Source organism: Schistocerca cancellata, chromosome 1, assembly GCF_023864275.1.
Source record: "Schistocerca cancellata isolate TAMUIC-IGC-003103 chromosome 1, iqSchCanc2.1, whole genome shotgun sequence".
In the NCBI taxonomy this organism is placed as follows: domain Eukaryota; kingdom Metazoa; phylum Arthropoda; class Insecta; order Orthoptera; family Acrididae; genus Schistocerca; species Schistocerca cancellata.
Window position 1 is genome coordinate 611,050,956 of NC_064626.1, and position 21,511 is coordinate 611,072,466.

The 21,511-nt window shown below is 37.4% G+C and overlaps 1 protein-coding gene across 2 annotated transcripts in view; it reads right to left on the reverse strand.

Annotated features, from left to right (window-relative positions):
* Positions 1-3,766: 3,766 nt before the first annotated feature.
* Positions 3,767-21,511, reverse strand: part of LOC126182698 (protein SERAC1) — a 169,634-nt gene continuing 151,889 nt past the window's right edge. The window contains exon 9 of one of the 2 annotated variants that reach the window (XM_049924874.1): positions 3,767-4,597. In XM_049924874.1, the coding sequence (XP_049780831.1) occupies positions 4,546-4,597 (52 nt within the window). In that variant the 3' untranslated portion in view covers positions 3,767-4,545. The remainder of the gene's footprint in view (positions 4,598-21,511) is intronic. The other variant, XM_049924872.1, reaches the window with a different exon arrangement.

Consider the following 21,511-nt stretch of genomic DNA (forward strand, 5'->3'; position numbering starts at 1 on the left):
TTTGAGTCTTGTGGTGCAAGCACTTCCTTAGTTGATCAGGGTGCGCAAGGTCCCTGTAGATTGGTTTGATTTGATCTGTAATTGATTCAGGTATAGAGTGCTTGTGTGTGAATGTGTTGAGGTTGCCAGCTGCCTGTGTCTCCCTAAACTTGCACCATGTGTCGGGGGGGGGGGGGGGGGGGGGGGGGGGGCAGACAAAGAAAACTGTTGGCCTCTCATCAGTGGCTATATGTGGAAGAAAGCGACCTACACTACATTTATCATTGCTTCAGAATTCTCTCTGATGGCATTACTATAATATTCCTGCAGCTTGTTGATAATTTTATCTGTCAATTTGTACTTCATAGACATGACACCTAAAAGCTCTGCACCACTTTGTTTGCTCTTGAGTGCACTTTGTTTGCTCTTGAGTGTGTGAAGGCAGGTGCCCATTCTCTTTTTAACATGCCCCACATATTGAAATTTTATTACAGGAATATCATAAGGTTTACTCTGGTAGACAGCATTGAATGCTTTGCAGTCTCCATTGCCTAGGTATTCAGTATATCATATACCTGTCTCAGACTCAAATCTACTGAAGACAGCTACAGCAGCAAAAACTTCCATTCCTCCACTTGAGTCTTCTTAGTTTTTCACACTGCTAGTTTTGTGAAGAGCCATCCTGTTTCAATCTGTGGTTATTACTGAGCATCCATGGCAATATTTAGTATTTATCTGAGAGTCAGCAACTTTACCTGTGTCAGTACTTGTTGCTGTAGAATAGCTAATTTTTGAAGTGTGCCCTCTCTTCTGCCAGCTTCCATCAAAGGCAACGGGAATGTTATTTCTGTTGTCATTAATTTCTGCTACTTCTTTAGCTGCGGATTTCATTGAATATTCTGCTACTGTAGTGATAGCATCCAATATGCAGTTAGTGTACCTGTGACAATTTGTAGGGTGACAAATTCATTACGACACAAAGCACTTTATCACCTGTAAAACCCTTCCTTATGCACTGAAGACCATACACTAACCTCACATTCGTATCATATACATCACTGTTAAAACAGTTTTGTGGTGTTAAAATAGTTTTTGACTGCTGCAGACACTGCCGCAGTTTCTTCAATTTACATACTAAACCTACTATCACTTGCAGCTTCAATAAAAAGCTGACTTCACCACCACAAAATTTGCAGGCCACCATTACACTTAGAACACACTGCAGTAATCATAGATCTACTGTAATATTTGTACTTCCACAGTTTTCATCTACTTCCATACACATATCAGCTGTTATCTTCTTTCTCGTGGCCCTTGGTAGTGTTTACATGCTGCTGTTGCACTTATTTTGACCTTCATTTTCTTCAGTTTTCTGGTGTTGATTTTCTCTGAATTTATATTTCTCAAAAACACTTTTTGTTTTCATAATTCTAGAAAAACAGATTACTATATACCGCACTAAAACTTACAGGAAACTTTGTAATCACAGACATAGCAACCAACGACATGTGTTTTTCCAAGAAAATGACTCTTGTTTACAAGTGTACCAGCAGACATTTGACTATTGAAATGCACTGTAGCATGTTAACCAACATATGGACCAAGCATTTCTGTACAAAACACAAAAAACCTAACTCTCTAAGTGTAAAAGAGCTGGAGATATACAAAGTTGGGTGGAAAATTATTACAGAGTGACCAATGTCATTGATTTTTTTTTAAATGATAGTGCAATTATAACTGCATTCATTGACATCAGCAGTTCCCATCTAGACAAACCAGTTGTCATTGACAAGGCATGATACTTGTTGATTTTTTTTTATGACCATTATTTTTATGCCATGTTACATGGTTGCAAGGGGTACATTACTCCTTGTAGATATATTGGACAGTCTCCACATCAAACCATCTAACTGAATTCCTTACAACACCACTCCACTGCCATGATTTACAACAGTGATGGAGGCTCAAATGCCCCCCCCCCCCCCCCCCCCCCGGTTCCAGTTCTACACCATCTATGATGCTTCAAAGTCACTAACGTTCTCTTTTAAGGTAGTGACTAATATATTGCCTGGGGGCTTCTTTATTAGCTGTCCCACAGGAGAGAATACTGTGCAGCAAAACAGATAATTCAAATACTGTGGCAGCTTATTTTATGCAAAGTTAAGTTAAACTGCAACAAATATCCTTCACTGATGGCTTCGTTTTGGATATACATATGTACTGTTTGAAACTGTTTTTATGCCAAATGCTAGAAAAGTCGTTTTTAATGAAGCTGTTGTTCTGTTGAAACTATTGTCAAATAGGTGCTTGGGCTTCATCCTTTCACCAAAAGTTTAGGTACACTGTTTCCAGTTGTTTATTGATGACATGCAATACAGTCCAGATGATCTGTAGACTTATTTCATCTACATCTATATGGATACTCTGCAAATTACATTTAAGTGTCTGGCGGAGTGTTCATAAAAACACCTTCACAATAATTCTCTATTATTCCAATCTTGTACAGTGCATGGAAAAAAAATACCTCTCTGATTTCCCGTATTTTATTATGGTGATGGTTTTTCCATATGTTGGCTGGCATCATCAAAATATTTTCATCAGCTGCAATGAAAAATGCCTTTGTTTTGATGATGTCCACCCCAAATCCTGTATCATTTCGGTGACACTCTCTCCCCTATTTCGCGATAATACAAAACATGCTGCCTTTCTTTGAACTTGTTAAATGTACTCTTCAATCCTATCTGGTAGGGATCCCATAATGCACAGCAGTATTCTAAAAGAGGATGGGCAAGCTTATTGTAGGCAATTTCATTAGTAGATCTGTTACATTTTCTAAGTGTCGTGGCAATAAAATGCACTCTTTAGTTAGCCATCTACACAACATTTTCTGTGTGTTCCTTCCAATTTAAGTTGTTTCTAACTGTAATTACTAGGTATTTAGTTGAATATTTGTTTTTGATTCATAAGTTCAAACCTGTACCACTTATGTACAGGGAAAAGTGTTGATCCAAGAATGGATCCTTGAGAGACTCAATTTTTCAAGAAATATGTTCTTGTGTAGCCACATAGCTCATGATTTATTCACCTGAGTTTGCTTCCTATTTCCCAGGGTCGATATGAACTAATTTAGAACAGTGCTCTTAATGCCATACATTTAAAGCTTTCCATCTGGATACTGTGATTAAAAAAGAAAAAACCTAAAAAGCCTACAAACTAACTTTTTGTTAATAATGCTTATGAAGCATCAAGAGCTGTTTGTTGAAGGTAACATAGTATTACACTCTCATCTCATGTAAAGTTTGACTTGTAAACAGAAAGTGCAGCTGATGAGCAAGTGAAAAATGCTTTTTAAGCCAGCAAGTTGTACAATCTGCCTTTCTTTCCTCCTGGCTTATGCAGGTACAAGGAAACAATTAAAAGTTACCTTCACATTTCTCAGTTTTATAAAATTCTGTCACATTGCCATTTATTGACATAGGAACATTGGAAAAACAAATTTGTGCTTATTGTCCATTGTGTGAGACTACCCACAAAACATATTCCTCAATTGAGCTTACCTTGTAGTTGATGCAGGGTAGGAGTTTTATTTATTGTGATTATTGTTGGAGCTGTTATTGTTTGTTTTAAATTGGAAGTGGTTGTTATGTCAAGTATTAGTTCGTTCCTTGCGGTGGTTTCAAGGAAACTAATGTTCAAGTGCCCTTATTTTGGCCTAGATGAAGCCTGTTTAGCAAAGTTTCAACCTTTTTCAGAAATGAATCAAAGTTTATATTTGCAGATGTGAGTAATTATTGTATTTGCTTCATTTTATTATTGCACAAATTGGAGAAATAAAGAAACTGTTATTAAATCAGTACATTTAAACAACCATTACTAACAATTAAATTCTGAATTAGATATTGAAATCATACCTGAAGTCTAAGTGACTAACTGTTATCATTATCACTTTAACTTTGTAGACTGAGGCATTCCTAAGTAAATAAATTTTGGGCTGTTATCTATATGTTTTATGCTGAATATATTATTTAATATTGTGGCAGAAACTGAAGATAAGAGATATTGATGGACAGACAAGCAGCTTTCTTTTTCTTCTTACCTTGGCCAACCATATGTAACAGCTTCACTCTGAAATCTCCCAGAGGTATCAACAAAACTGACAAATGTGGGGAGCCATGCCTCAACTTTTGCTTCTGCTTTGTTATGAGAATTAATGCTACTATATCCACAATGGAATGTAACTAACTATGAGTACGAAAGATTATTCTAAACACAATAGTACATTTAGTATTAAATGAACCTTTTACAGCAGTTCATGGTGTTTATTGAAGATCTGTATATATTTCAGCAGACAACCTCTGATGAGTAGATGATTTCTTATAAATATGCGAACAGAAACGGTTGTGTTGAGCTAACAATGTTATTGCAACCTGTATTTCATCCAAATAGTATTTACACTTCATCAACTTATGCAGTAAAAATACTTATGGAGCCTGATATCTTTGAAGTGTTTGCTGCAAAACAGATATAGGGCTTCTGACTTCTGTTGGACATGTTAACTTTTCATCATCACACTGTCCTGTTGATCAAATTTATGAGCTGCTTGTAGAGAAAACAGTGCCTGCAATTATTAAAGATTGTATTAGTATTTATTAGTATCTAGTATTTAATAAAACATCTTAATATTTAATAAAAACATCTTTAATAAAAAAAATCTTCTGGCAGGTCAAAGACAGTATTAGTTGTTCTGCACAACTCCAAGCATTATTGTACTTATACTTGATGACATCATGAAGAATGTCCATTTATTAGGAAAATGACATGTTTGTAAAAGGATACTCTTTCATTCACTCATTTTCACACTGTGTGCCATAAATTCCATAATAATGCAGACCCTTCAGGGATGAGATGGGAGACAAAACCTACTTCACTGAAGCAGGCGCTGTGTGCTACTTCTGTAAAGTCATGCCAATCTGTCCACATTAGTATTAAAATTACTTTTATGTTACTTAGTGAACAGAAAGACAGCTACTTTGTTTTGTGTGTGTGGGGGGGTCTTGATCCCTGATCACTTGATTTTAAGACTTTTATTCCAATTACTAGTTTCAGCAGAATCGTGCTGTCATCCTCAGATTGGCATTACTGTATGAAAAGAAAGTAGATACTCAGTAATCTGCACAAGATACAACCACTTTTTGGGATGACCCAAATTTTACAAAAACTTTTACATACCTTTTCATATTACATTCACACACATATGATGTCTTTGACATTTTGAGAACGAAGTGTAAATACATTAAAGAAAACTCCACATGGTTTGTCATTTATAAAACAGAATGTTCCCCAAAGGGTTGCCAAATGAATAAAAGGTGAAAGTACAATGTACACAGCACCAATTGAGTAAAACTATACACCATGTTGAAAACCTCACACGGACTAAATTGAGACGCCGCAGCACCCTTGTGACTTGTCGTGTACATGTCAGGTGGCACCGTCTTATTAATCAGTGATGTATTGACATATTTTGAAATTAGACCCATGATATTTTTTATACACAATTTAAAAAAAAACATGTACAGAAACATATTATGTAGTATAGGAAACACATAGATATATCCTTACGCTGATTCATGTATATGGAGACGTGGCGCATTCCACAAATATAAGTTACATGCATGGAAAAACGTAATGGTAACAAATGTTTGTAATCCTCCTAACTGTCATTATGTGCTACAAGGCACTCAATACACCACAACAGCCAATGAGCTCACCCACTATACATGATGATCTTTTTATTTATGTGCTAGAAATTCCATTCACTAATCCATCCAAGCCTAACCATACAAAAGAATTATTGTATGCACCATAGACAAATAAATCTAAAAACCAGGGGGAGGGGGTGGGAGGATGGGGGAAGGGGAAAGGAGGCCATGGGGCGGGGAGGGGAAAGGGGCGAAAGGATGCAATGAGGGAAGGGAGGACAGAAAGGGCGAGGAATCCTACAGGGTTAGAGAAATGTATAGGTACATGGTTAAAAGTTATTTATCATGACAAGAATAAAAACATTTGCTTGTCACATTCAATTTACAGTACATTTGTAAAGATCAACAGTTAAAATATGATGCTGAAAAGGAAATAATAATATACTAATGCCATAATGTGCATAAACTAACTTAATCATAAAAGAAGGATGACAGCTAAGCTGAATTAGAGTTCTGTTGTTGTGGTAACACTTGCAGTCATATAGGCTCAGGGGCAGGCCTGAGAAATATTAGCAATGAGCATATTTTGATAAACCACTGACAGTATTGTATAGCCAATGGTGAACAGATTGCACAATATGCTAATATAACCACAGATGATCATTTATAAAACAAAATATGGTATCAAGTATAACAGTTACCGCACCGCGAGTCTCACCACAACAACAGAACTCTGATTCTGCTTAGCTGTTATCCTGCTCTTATGATTATGTTAGTTTATGCACACTAGAATCAGAATTTTTATTATCCCATAACATACAAAGTCAAATCACAGATCTGATGTACAGGGGACTTGTCAACATTACATTTACATTACAATTACAATTTGTACAGGGCTATTACAAATGATTGAAGCAATTTCATAAATTCACTGTAGCTCCATTCATTGACATATGGTCATGACACACAACAGATACGGAGAAAAACTCATAAAGTTTTGTTCAGCTGAAGCCACACTTCAGGTTTCTACCGCCAGAGCGCTCGATAGCGCAGTGAGACAAAATGGCGACAGGAGCCGGGAAAGCGTATGTCGTGCTTGAAATGCACTCACATCAGTCAGTCATAACAGTGCAATGACACTTCAGGACGAAGTTCAACAAAGATCCACCAACTGCTAACTCCATTCGGCGATGGTATGCGCAGTTTAAAGCTTCTGGATGCCTCTGTAAGGGGAAGTCAATGGGTCGGCCTGCAGTGAGCGAAGAAACGGTTGAACGCATGCGGGCAACTTTCACGCGTAGCTCGCAGAAGTCGACGAATAAAGCAAGCAGGGAGCTAAAAGTACCACAGCCGACGGTTTGGAAAATCTTACGGAAAAGGCTAAAGCAGAAGCCTTACCATTTACAATTGCTACAAGCCCTGACACCCGATGACAAAGTCAAACACTTTGAATTTTCGGCGCAGTTGCAACAGCTCATGGAAGAAGATGCGTTCAGTGCAAAACTTGTTTTCAGTGATGAAGCAACATTTTTTCTTAATGGTGAAGTGAACAGACACAATGTGCGAATCTGGGCGGTAGAGAATCCTCATGCATTCGTGCAGCAAATTCGCAATTCACCAAAAGTTAATGTGTTTTGTGCAATCTCACGGTTTAAAGTTTACGGCCCCTTTTTCTTCTGCGAAAAAAACGTTACAGGACAGGTGTATCTGGACATGCTGGAAAATTGGCTCATGCCACAACTGGAGACCGACAGCGCCGACTTCATCTTTCAACAGGATGGTGCTCCACCGCACTTCCATCATGATGTTCGGCATTTCTTAAACAGGAGATTGGAAAACCGATGGATCGGTCGTGGTGGAGATCATGATCAGCAATTCATATCATGGCCTCCAACGCTCTCCCGACTTAAACCCATGCGATTTCTTTCTGTGGGGTTATGTGAAAGATTCAGTGTTTAAACCTCCTCTACCAAGAAACGTGCCAGAGCTGCGAGCTCGCATCAACAATGCTTTCGAACTCATTGATGGGGTCATGCTGCGCCGAGTGTGGGAGGAACTTGATTATCGGCTTGATGTCTGCCGAATCACTAAAGGGGCACATATCGAACATTTGTGAATGCCTAAAAAAACTTTTTGAGTTTTTGTATGTGTGTGCAAAGGATTGTGAAAATATCTCAAATAATAAAGTTATTGTAGAGCTATGAAATCGCTTCAATCATTTGTAATAACCCTGTATATACGGTATTACAAACACAATGTATCAACACTCCTGTATACATGTCTTACAAAGTAATATATAACAACAGTGTTTACTTAGTGAACATATTTTTACAATCATTTATTTGACACAAAATTGCTAAGCTTAATTTACAGGTGATCTTTCCTTGCTCAGACTTGCACATCATCATTCATAAATTCTTCTATGGAGTAATAACACTTCTCCACTCTTCTGCAGCTTTGGTTTCAGTTGCCGTAGCTCCATGCTGTTTATTCGTTTCTTTTTTAGCATGTTGCAGATTTTCATGCCCATATATTCTGGGGTTTGTGCATGTAACTTTGACCTGTGAGTAGGAAGCACGAAGTTTGTCTTGTTCCTAGTGCTGTTTTGAGGCTTAAAATGGTTGTCTGTGAATAACGTAGGGTTACTGTTTAGAAAAATAATCAGTTCATAGATGTACAAACAGAGGGCACTTAATATTTTTAGATTTCTTAACAGTGGGTGACAAGATTCTGTGATCTTGCGTTACACATATTTCTAACAATTGATTTTTTTAATTTTAATTTTCTAATGATTTTGCTTGTATTACCCCAAAAGATAATGCCATACCTTATAACAACTTCAAAATAGCTCTGATAAACTACTTTTCTTATCTCCATACTGGTTGAATATGACAAAATCTTCATAGCAAAGGCAGGCTGTTTAACTTATTTGCTAAATATTCTATATGTGAAGACCAGGATAAATTTTGGTCCAAATGTATTCCTAAAAATTTAACACAATCTAAATCTTTCAGTTCCTGGTTTCTGCCCGTAATATGAATTTCATTTATCTTAGAGTTTTTAGTTTTAAACTGTAGTAAATGTGTTTTTCCAATATTCAATTTTTACTGATTTAGTTGGAACTAGTTTGCTAAACTGTCTAGTAGATTTGTGACAGTTGAGGGAATTTGTTCTGAGAGATTGCTTTCTATGAGGGCAGACATATCGTCAGCAAATGAAACTGGGTGTGAATTTGTGTTTAGTGGCAAGTCATTTACGTAAAGTAAAAATAAAATTGGACCCAGATTTCAGCCTTGTGGCATGTCTTGTGAAAGAATCGTCTATTCAGAGAAGAAATTTCCCTTGCTTGATGATATAACTACTCTTTGTTTTCTCTTTGTGAGGTATGACGTGAACCACTCTAAAACATTACCTCCAATTCCGTATTTTTCCATTTTATACAGGAGCAATTGATGGTTTACACAACCAAATGTTTTTGTGAGGTCACAGAACAATCCTCCAACTCTGCTAGACTTGTCTAAGGCAGAACAAATTTTTTTCACAAACTCATTTATGGCTTCTATTGTGTGTTTGCCTTTCTGAAAGCCGTATTGATTATCTGACAGTTGTTTGATTTTTCTATAATTTTTTGATTTGCATTACTACCACTTTTACATATATTTTTGAGAAAACTGGGAGAATAGAGATTGCCCAGTAGTTCTCCATATCTTCTCTTGAACCTTGAACAAAGGTTTTACCTCTGCATGATTCAGGGATCTGGAAAGTGGCCTTCTTCGAGTGATTTATTGATTATTGAGCATAGGGGGTGAACTATTATCCTGGCAGCTGACTTAACTACTTTAGTAGGTATGCCACTCCACCCTGCAGAATTTTTGTTTTTGAACTGTAATATATCCTGGCAGCTGATTTAACTACTTTAGTAGGTATGCCATCCCACCCTGCAGAATTTTTGTTTTTGAGCTGTAATATAGTGTTCTCTAAATCTTTGGCTGAAATTTTTAAAAATTTGTTAAAGCATTCTTCCACCTTCTGACATAATTGTACTTTTTCGGTATAACCATCTGCATCGGCAGCTGATTTTGATACGTTTATAAAAAAAAATTGTCAAAAGATTCTTAAATCAGAGCAGGATTTGTTATAGTTTTATTTCCCACCTGAATTTTGGAGATAAATTTGCTGTTAGTTCTCATCCCCAGTTCTGATGTTGTTTTCAGGAGCCAAGATGTATTTATTATGTACCATTTCTTTTGCAGCTTTCACTACCCTTTTAAATAAGCCTTTATACCGTTTGACATAATTTATGAAAACAGGGTCTTTTTTGTATTTCAACTCCTTGAGCAGTTGTCTTTTCTTCCAACTGGATATTTTTATTCCAGCAGTGACCCAATTTAGCTTATTTGAAACCTTTGTATGGAATACTCTAAGTGGAAATATTTCATTAAATACATGTAAGAAACTTTCTAGAAACCTGTTAAATTGTACAGAGATTGGAGTATCATCTTCAACTTGCCACTCCAACTCTTCTAATTTAGAGCAGAACTGTTTTAAATTTTCAGCAGTAAAATGCCTTTTGCTATAAGCATTTTTAGTGCTTGGTTCATTTGCATTTTCTATTTCAATGAACAAAGCAGAGTGGTCCGAGAGTCCTAATTCCACACATAACTTCTTTGGATTATCAAATTTATAATTTGTTAAAATGTTATCAATACAGCTCCCCGTTTTTTCGTTTTCTCTTGTGATTTCCATGAAGTTTACCTTGAAACCAAATTTTTGGATGAAGTCCATAAACTTTATTGAGTCATTCGTTTGATTTAATAAATTTATATTGAAATCAGCCTTTTTCTTTTTCTCATTGATGACTTTCTGTAAAAGATTTTTTAATTTTGGTAAAAATAATTATGTTATCTCTACACCTGAGATTCTATATATAGAAACAATAATAATATTTTGTGTTTCTAATTCAATTGAGCAGCTTTCAAATACTCCTTCTTCATGTAGAAAATTGAAATCGTCTTTTACTTTATACTGTACAGAGTTATTTACAAGTGTGCACAAGCCCCCATGAATACTATTTGTTCTACATTCTACATTGAATTTTTTTAACTTATTTAAAATTATTATACTATCTTTAGTAAGCTAATCCTCATTTAAATGAACAATGTTAATATTTTTACATTCTGAGAGTGAAATTTGTAGTTCATCAATTGTATTCATTCTTTCATTTTGATGGGTTGTAACCATGCCATTTATGTTCAAGTACATTAAAAAAGTGCTGTTATTTGCCTAAGGTTTCAAGAATAGCTTTCTTTATAGGATTTTTACACTTCATATTCTCCTATTCCTTATTTACAGTTTTTGTTGGAAATGTTTGGGAACCAGTACAATCATGAGTAAAAACGTTTCTTATCTTTGTATTTACCTTAGGCTCACTGGCACTAAAAAATTCTTTAAGTGCAATGGTTGTTTGATTTTTCTATTTGGGAGTTGAGTGGTTATTGCTGTTGTACTGGCTGATGGTGGTTGATTGATTTCTGCTGCTGGGCTGGCTGTTGATGGTGGGATGGTTTCTCCTGCTGGGAGTCACGTGGTTGTTGCTGTCATACTGGCTGTTGGTGGCATTAGTACATTATTATTTCCTTTCCAGCACCATATTTTAACTGTTGATCTTTGCAAACAAACCGCAAATTCAATGTGACAAGCAAATGTTTTTATTCTTGCCATGACAAATAACTTTTAACTATGTACCACCCCACTCCCCCTTTTTCTCTCCCCCCTCCTCTTTCTGCCCCATTCCCTATACATTTCCTAGAATTCCATCCCCATCTTGCCTCCATCCCCTCATTGCCTCCTTTCCCCTCCCCTCTATCCACCCATCCTCCCACCCCTTCCCATGGTTTCTTGATTTATTGTTTTAAGGTGCGTACAATAGGTTTTTTGTATGACTGGGCTTGGATGGATTAGTGAATGGTATGTATAGGATATAAATAAAAATCCTCGTGTAAGGTCATCAGCTGTTATGGTGTATTGAGCACCTTATAGCCCTTTATGATAGTCTAGGAGGATTACAAATGTTTGTTACCATTACATTTGTCCATACATGTAATTTATATTGGTGAAATACACCATATATCTGTGCATGAATCAGGTGTAAAGATTTACCATTGTGCTTCCTATAGTATTATATGTTTTTTTTAATTGTTTATAAAAAATTTTGTGGGTCTAATTTAAAAATATTTCAATATATCGCCAATTAATATGATGGTGCCACTTGACGCCAACACGGCAAGTCACAAGGGTGCTGCAGCAACTCAGTTTAGTTCTTATGAGATTATCGACAAGGCATGTAGTTTTACTCTATTGGTGCTATGGATGTTGTACTTTCACCTTTTATTCATTTGACAATGCATCTGGGAGAATACTGATTTATAAATGTCAAACCATATGGAGTTTTTAATGTATTTACATTTTGTTCTCAAAAATGTCAACAACACACGTATATGAAAATATACGCAGAGGTATGTAAAAGTTTTTGTAAAATTTGGGTCATTCCAAAAAGTTGCTGTATCTTGTGCATATTACCGCGTACCTATTTTCTTTTTATACTGTGTAATGCCAAAGATGACAGCAAATTTAATGTGAACAGCAGTTTTAACTAGAAGTCACATATCTGATTTCAACTTTCTGATAAATCATAGAAGATACTGTTGCACCTAAGTTTTAAGTATTTAGAGATTCTCATTTTTCTACCTAATGTCTGCAAGCTACTTGTTGAAGGTTTTTGCACTACATTATAAAATTCCTTTCTTCAGACAGGGGAATGTCTATGTAGAAATTATTTTTACTTCTATTATTGTGGTGAATTTCAGAGTTCATCTTAAATTCATTCTTATTACTTACCATAAATATAATTAGGAAGTGAATATATAAGTATGTGAATATAACAATTCCAGATCCGAAAGAGACTTCTGCGAGGATTTCGGTTAACAACTTTACACAGCTTTTTTTTTTTTTACCTCACACTTTTGTATGATAAATATTTGTTTCACCTTGGCTGCATTGCCCCAGAAGAATATGCTAAAGGACAGTATACAATGGAAGCAATGTCATCTGCATGCCAACACAGAGAGCGAGGTTTCTCCACTAAAGATTTTTTATTGATATTCTTCTTGATTCCAGTTTTTTTTCAAAAACTCAGCACTGATTGTAAAGTAAGCCGAATCATCTCACAATTTTTGCATCTTGTGGAAGTGTTGTTGTTGATCTTGAAGCTCTTGACAAATCCTGCATGCCCCATTGAAGCTTGTTATTGTGCTTCCACTGAAAGAATTATGGCTCATTGTCCAATACCTTCAACTTATTGCTGAAAACTGGTCTCTCACATCAACAATGCCAACCACTTCCTTCACTGACTCTCCATCATTCCACCCCTTTACCTCTTGGATCATTATTCATCACTGTTGATGCCACTTCCATATACACCAACATCCCTCATGCACATAGTTTTCCCACTATTGAACACTACCTCTTCCAACATCCTTCAGACTCCAGTCCCACTACCTCATTCCTCATAAATCTTACTAACTTTATCTGAACCCACAACTACTACTCCTTTGAAGGGAAGGTATACAAACAAATCTGTGGCACAGGCACGGGGCCCTCCTATGCCAACCTGTTTATGGGTTATCTAGGGAAAATCTTAGTAGCCTCCTAAAACCCCAAACCCCTGGTGTGGTTCAGTTTATTGATGATATCTTTGTGATTTGGAGTTCTGTCCACATTAAATCCACCCAAAGTATCTGAATTTCTACACCTAACATCCCTTACACACCTAAAATCCTGGCCATCTGGGGATGACATATTTGCAATAACAAGAATTCTCTTTCCCAGTATGTGAAAGTCTCACAAATTCCTTCAAAGACAGGCACTATTCCCAGACATAGTCTGCAAACAGATTTCCCATGGTATACCCCACACACCCCATTTCTTCCCTCCACCACCAAGAACCAGCTGAGGAGCACTCTCCTTGCCACCAAATACCACTTCAGACTGGAACAACTGAACCACAACTTTTGTCAGGGATCATATCCCAGTAGAAGACCCAAGTGCAAGACCTGGTCAATCAAGCACCCAGCACTTTCTATTCCATCAGAGGTTAGGCCACCTGCAAAAGCAATCATGTCATATACCAATTCTAATACAAAAATGGCACAGCTTTTTATGTTGATGTGTCTACCAACCAACTGTCCTACTGGATGAATGGACACTGCCAAACTTTGGCCAAGACCAAAGTGGACCATCCTGTGGCACAACATAACATGCTTGATTTCAGTGGCTGCTTCACAATGTGCCCTTCTGGACACTTTCCTCCACCACCAGGTTTTTAGAACTGCACAGATGGGAGTTATCTTTACAACACATTCCCTGTTCCCAAAATCATGCCAGCCTCAGCATATGGTAATGTACTGCCCCACTTCCACCAATAAACAGATTTCGCCCCCTGTGCCCTACCACCTCCTCCCGATTCACATCCCGTCACCATCATTGTGCACCACTCCTCGCCCCATTGGTTTTTCCCTTTCACATCTCCTTCCCAATTCCGATCCCATTCACCCTTAGACTTCTGACTCTGTACATGGCAGCTTTGTACTGCATGCTCTGCCAGGCAGTGCTGACTTCTCTGCTACCCCACCTGCTATCCACCACACTTCCCCATCCCACTCTGGATTGCTGCTTCCATTCAACACGATGCAGTTATGTTCTGGCCAGTGCAGCCAGAGAAGAGTAGTCATGTATGTGCATGAGATTTTCTTACTTGTGTGAATGTGTGCGCATTTTTCTTTCTGAAGGAGGCTTTGGCCAAAAGCTCAATGTGTAACCGTCTGTTTTGTCTGTCTGCAACTTAACATGTCGTCTTTACAGCGAGTATCAATCTATCATTTCACAAATTGTAAATATTTCACTAATAGTTCTAAACATTATCATGGAACAAGAGCTAATTTGGACTTGAATTTACCATGAAAAACAAACAAAAAACTCAAAACAGTGTTTTGAGAATAAAATTTTATTATAAACTGACCAAGGAGATAAAAACTATTACTAAAATATATCTTTATAAAAAGGCATCTATAAAACATTCTTCATAAGTTAAACGTATTAGACGATCAAAGATCACTTAGTGGACTAACAGCAATGGTCAGTGATGAAAGGGGATAATTATAACACACTGTCATGTTACAATACACAATCACAATTTAATGCTTTTACAAGAAAAACATGTGCCAAGATCTATAGTGCGTGTTAGTAATGTCTTATCTTCTTCTGAGCTCAACATTTCAACCATCATGTTTTCAAACGGATGGCATAAAAACATGCTTGGGCCATAGATGCATGTTTACAGGCCTGGAGTCAATTTTCCAAACAGACTGGGGCAGTGCAGGAGATTAACCAGAAAGTGTCCTTAGTGTGTGTAGAAGTGAAGTGCAAAACTATGTTTTATAAATTATCCGGAGCAAATTGTTTGTAAATTAAAGAATATGTTACAACAGTAGTCAGCTGAATGACGCAGTGCAGTTAAGATACTGACTTCATATTCGGGAGGGTGGAGTTTTCTCTGTTGGACCATACCGATTTAGGTTTTCCTAAATTACTTCAGGCAAATACTGAGATAGTTTCTTCACTGTAGTCATGGCCGACCACCTGTCCTATTATTATAAAAGCATAGTTGCATATTCAGTGCCCATGTATAATTTTAGCACCAAATGAGGTAGCGCAGTGGTTAGCACACTTGACTCTGTAATGGGACACCCTTTTCTAACATTACCTTTTTTAATATAAATAGCCAATATCATTTATACTATCAATTTTTGTATAGGTTAACATTATCTCTAACTAAAAGAATTTCGTATGATTTTGTATACGGTGTATTATATTTCAGGATAAAAATGTGTAAAAAGCAACCAATTTGTTAGTACTCTGTACGTATGGTTAAAATTATCTTTATCATTTATTTAGTCATCAGGAACCTATAACATTATAAATCAAATTTCAGCCACAAGATTGTACCCCTAGACACAAGAACTGAAGCCAACAAGAGAAAATGAAGATAAGTAAAAAGTTTTTCTTTTGTATATCTTACACCGCATGAAGCTTTCAAAACTTGTGCAGAAACAGAGAATTTAAATAGTGATGTGTGGGAGGGTAAGATTACAACTTGCATTCGGAGGATGATGGTACCAACTCATGTGTGGCCATTCTGATGAGGTTTTTTCCGTGATTTCCCTAAATCACTTCAGACAAATGTCGGGGCAGTTCCTTTGAAAGGGCTTGACCAACTTCCTTCCAGACCTGAATTTTTTTTCTGGAGGAAGGAAAATTTTTCTTTCTATAGTGAAGCTTTTAGGTGACATTTTATTAACTTCAGATTCAAGTTTTATACAAGAATATGTATTCATTTTCAGAACATACTTATTAACTTAGTTTCATTTTATGGAATAAAATAACTATTTACGAAATATATGGTAAAATGATCATTCAATAATTTCTGTGCAAAAAATAACAATATTCAGTTATAAAGTTATACATCGAACCAGTCACATCTGTGTATTCTGTTGGTCATGAACCACTGTGCACTGCTACATTGACTTTTTGATATTTTCATAATGATGCCCAACAGTTGGCAGCACTTGTGCAAGATGAAAAGGTTGAACATTCACAAATGTGTACCTCAGATTTCCTTTGGGAAAAACTACTTCTGTTGCAGCGTAAAATTAATGTGCACAATTATTGCAGAGGGTCTGAAAGGGTTAAGCCGATGGGACCGAGTTAAGCCGATGGGACCGATGACCTCACATTTTGGTCCCCTCCTCCAAATCAACCTATAATTTTAGATATTTGTTTACATTATGTAGGGTGTTCCACATAAAATTGGTACATCTCTCATACCACTTAATCATCTATAGTCAAATTGTTTGTGAAGTGGCAACACTGTCTCGAAAGTGGATTGCACAGCATTTTATCGCAAAGTTGAGCAGAAGCTGTGTGTTCATGTGTCAGTTGTTGTAAGAAGCTCCTGTACAAGAAATGGAGGGCTGTAGGATTCATTCAGAATGTGTAGATGAATAGGTGACTGACAGTGAGTACCTATGAAACTACAGACAGAATTTGCATGGACATTACGAGAAGTCCTCACAAGTCAGTAAGGAGTTTATCACAGCAGGTTGGCATATCCCATACATAGTGTACTAAAAGATATGAAATTGAAAGCCTCTATTGTATGATTGACGTGCAAGAGTTGAAATTTGAGGATCAGGAAAAAAAACATTTCATTAGCTAACAGTACATGGACCTCTTGCTTCACTTCATGCCAGATGAGATGTGGTTTCATTTGTCAGGTTATGTAAACTTCCAGAATTACAGATAATGGTCACAGTACAACCCATATACTCTAAATGAAGAACCTCTCCTGTCAGAGGAGATAGGTGTTTGTTGTGCATTGTCCGACATGTGTATTGGGCCGATATTTTTCAATTGCACCTTAAACAGTCCCAGATATCTAGAGATCTTTGACACTTTCTATGCACAGTTAACAGAAGCAGAGAAGCTGTATACAGTATTCTGCCAAGATGGAGCAACCACTCACACATCCACCCAAAGTATGGCCCACATCACCAATGAAGACATATTGTCAGGAGAGGCCTCCAACCCCCAAGGTTCCCAGACTTAACGTCATGTAATTTTTATTTATGGGGAGCACTAAAAAGCGAAGTGCATGTTGACAATCCTCGCCCAATAGATGATCTCAAATGGAACATTACTGACAAATTAGCATCATCACATATGCAGAATTACGGTGTGTTGCTCACTGTTAATTTTTTATTTTATTTTATTTTATTCCACCCCCCTCCCAATGAACCATGGACCTTGCTATTGGTGAGAAGGCTTGTGTGCCTCAGCAATACAGATAGCCATACCGTAGATGCAACTACAACGGAGGGGTATCTGTTGTGAGGCCAGACAAACGTGTGGTTCCTGAAGAGGGGCAGCAGCCTTTTCAGTACTTGCAGGGGCAACAGTCTGGATAATTGACTGATCTGGCCTTGTAACACTAACCAAAATTGCCTTGCTGTGCTGGTACTGCGAATGGCTGAAAGCAAGGGGAAACTACAGCTGTAACTTTTCCCGAAGGCCTGCAGCATTACTGTATGGTTAAATGATGATGGCGTCCTCTTGGGTAAAATATCCCGGAGGTAAAATAGTCATCCATTCAGATCTCCGGGTGGGGACTACCCAAGAGGATGTCGTTATGAGGAGAAAGAAAACTGGCATTCTACGGGATCAGAGCGCGGAATGTCAGATCCCTTAATCGGGCAGGTAGGTCAGAAAATTTAAAAAGGGAAATGGATAGGTTAAAGTTAGATATAGTGGGAATTAGTGAAGTTCAGTGGCAGGAGGAACAAAACTTTTGGTGAGGTGAATACAGGGTTATAAATACAAAATCAAATATGGGTAATGCAGGAGTAGGTTTAATAATAAAAAAATAGGAGTGCGAGTAAGGTACTACAAACAGCATAGTGAATGCATTATTGTGGCCAAGATAGACACGAAGCCCACACCTACTACAATAGTACAAGTTTATATGCCACTAGCTGTGCAGATGAGAAGAAATTGATGAAATATATGATGTGATAAAACAAATTATTCAGATAGTGAAGCGAGACGAAAATTTAATAGTTATGGGCGACTGGAATTCGACAGTAGGAAAAGGGAGAGAAGGAAACATAGTAGGTGAATATGGATTGGGGGGGAAGAAATGAAAGAGGAAGCCACCTGGTAGAATTTTGCACAGAGCATAACTTAATCATAGCTAACACTTGGTTCAAGAATCATGAAAGAAGGTTGTATACTTGGAAAAAGCCTGGAGATACTAGAAGGTGTCAGATAGATTATATAATGGTAAGACAGAGATTTAGGAACCAGGTTTAAATTGTAAGACATTTCCAGGGCCAGATGTGGACTCTGACCACAATCTATTGGTTGTGAACTGTAGATTAAAACTGAAGAAACTACAAAAAGGTGGGAATTTAAGGAGATGGGACCTGGATAAACTGACTAAACCAGAGGTTTTACAGAGTTTTACGGAGAGCATACGGGAACAATTGACAGGAATGGGGGAAAGAAATACAGTAGAAGAAGAATGGGTAGTTTTGAGGGAAGAAGTAGTGAAGGCAGCAGAGGATCAAGCAGGTAAAAAGACGAGGGCTAGTAGAAATCCTTGGGTAACAGAAGATATATGGAATTTATGTGATGTAAGGAGAAAATATAAAACTGCAGTAAATGAAGCAGGCAAAAAGGAATACAAACGTCTCAAAAATGAGATCAACAGGAAGTACAAAATGGCTAAGCAGGGATGGCTAGACGTTTAATGTAAGGATGTAGAGGCTTATCTCACTAGTGGTAAGATAGATACTGCCTACAGGAAAATTAAAGAGACCTTTGGAGAAAAGAGAACCACTTGTATGAATATCAAGAGCTCAGATGGAAACCCAGTTCTAAGCAAACAAGGGAAAGCAGAAAGGTGGAAGGAGTATATAGAGGATCTATATAAGGGTGATGTAATTGAGAACAGTATTATGGAAATCGAAGAGGATGTAGATGAAGATGAAATGGGAGATACGATACTGCATGAAGAGCCTGACAGAGCACTGAAAGACCTGAGTCGAAACAAGGCCCCGGGAGTAGACAACATTCCATTAGATCTACTGACGGTCTTAGGAGAGCCAGTCCTGACAAAACTCTACAGAGCCAGTCCTGACAAAACTCTACCATCTGGTGAGCAAAATGTATGAGACAGGTGAAATACCCTCAGACTTCAAGAAGAATGTAATAATTCTAATCCCAAAGAAAGCAGGCGTTGACAGATGTGAAGATTACCGAACTATCAGTTTAATAAATCACAGCTGCAAAATACTAACGTGAATTCTTTACAGACGAATGGAAAAACTGGTAGAAGTCGACCTTGGGGAAGATCAGTTTGGATTCCGTAGAAATACTGGAACACAACACTGACCTTACGACTTATCTTAGAAGAATGATTAAGGAAAGGCAAACCTACGTTTCTAGCATTCGTAGACTTAGAGAAAGCTTTTGACAATGTTGACTGGAATACTCTCTTTCAAATTCTAGAGATGGCAAGGCTAAAATACAGGGAGCAAAAGGCTATTTACAATCTGTACAGAAACCAGATGGCAGTTATAAGAGTCGAGGGGCATGAAAGGGAAGCAGTGGTTGGGAAGGGAGTGAGACAGTGTTGTAGCCTCTCCCTGATGTTATTCAATCTGTATATTGAGCAAGCAGTAAAGGAAACAAAAGAAAAATTCAGAGTAGGCATTAAAATCCATGGAGAAGAAATAAAAACTTTGAGGTTTGCCGATGACATTGTAGTTCTGTCAGAGACAGCAAAGGACTTGGAAAAGCAGTTGAACGGAATGAACAGTGTCTTGAAAGGAGGATATAAGATGAACATTAACAAAAGCAAAACGAGTATAATGGAATGTGGTCGAATTAAGTCGGGTGATGCGGAGGGAATTAGATTAGGAAATGAGACACTTAAAGTAGTAAAGGAGTTTTGCTATTTGGGGAGCAAAATAACTGATGATGGTCAAAGTAGAGAGGATATAAAATGTAGACTGGCAATGGCAAGGAAATCATTTCTGAAGAAGAGAAATTTGTTAACATCGAGTATAGATTTAAGTGTCAGAAAGTCATTTCTGAAAGTATTTGTATGGAGTGTAGCCATGTATGGAAGTGAAACATGGACGATAATTAGTTTGGACAAGAAGAGAATAGAAGCTTTCGAAATGTGGTGCTACAGAAGAATACTGAAGATTAGATGGGTAGATCACATAACTAATGAGGAGGTATTGAATAGAATTGGGGAGAAGAGGAGTTTGTGGCACAACTTGACAAGAAGAAGGGACCGGTTGGTAGGACATGTTCTGAGGCATCAAGGAGTCACCAATTTAGTACTGGAGGGCAGTGTGGAGGGTAAAAATCACAGAGGGAGACCAAGAGATGAATACACTAAGCAGATTCAGAAGGATGTAGGTTGCAGTAGGTACTGGGAGATGAAGAAGCTTGCACAGGATAGAGTAGCATGGAGAGCTGCATCAAACCAGTCTCAGGACTGAAGACCACAACAACTTTTTTTCCTTCCAAATTATGTTTATGGAGATAACTGATTTTTTTATTTCTGTATACATATTTGGTATAATGGGGTCGTGTACCTTCAACAGAAGTGCTCGTTAGAAGGGTATTGAGTTAAACAAGTGTATAGTGAACCTGTTACAGTAAAAAAGAAGAAACTAGATTAGGTAAAGAAAATTCTCCAATATGTAACAGACTTGCAGAAACTATTTTATAACATTATCAGCCAGTGGCCAGCAAAGATTAGACAAGATAAATATGAAACATAGCCGCCATTGTCTGCTTTGCTGTATTATGCTTGTGGTTGTATTTTGAGTACATTATGAATAAATGTGTATGCTCATAACAAACTTTTTTATTGCTGTAATGAATATGAATAACATAAACTTGCATAACACAATACTTCCACTACAAATCTAATCAGATTAGATTAGATTCAGTTTTCATTCCATAGACCCAAAAATGAGATGATTCTCGTGTGTGTGGAACATGTCGAAAAGTATAACATAAAACATTTGAATATAAGACTCAGTACCCTGATCTGTGTATGTCTGTGTATGTGCGGATGGATATGTGTGTGTGTGTGTGTGTGTGTGTGTGTGTGTGTGTGTGTGCGAGTGTATACCTGTCCT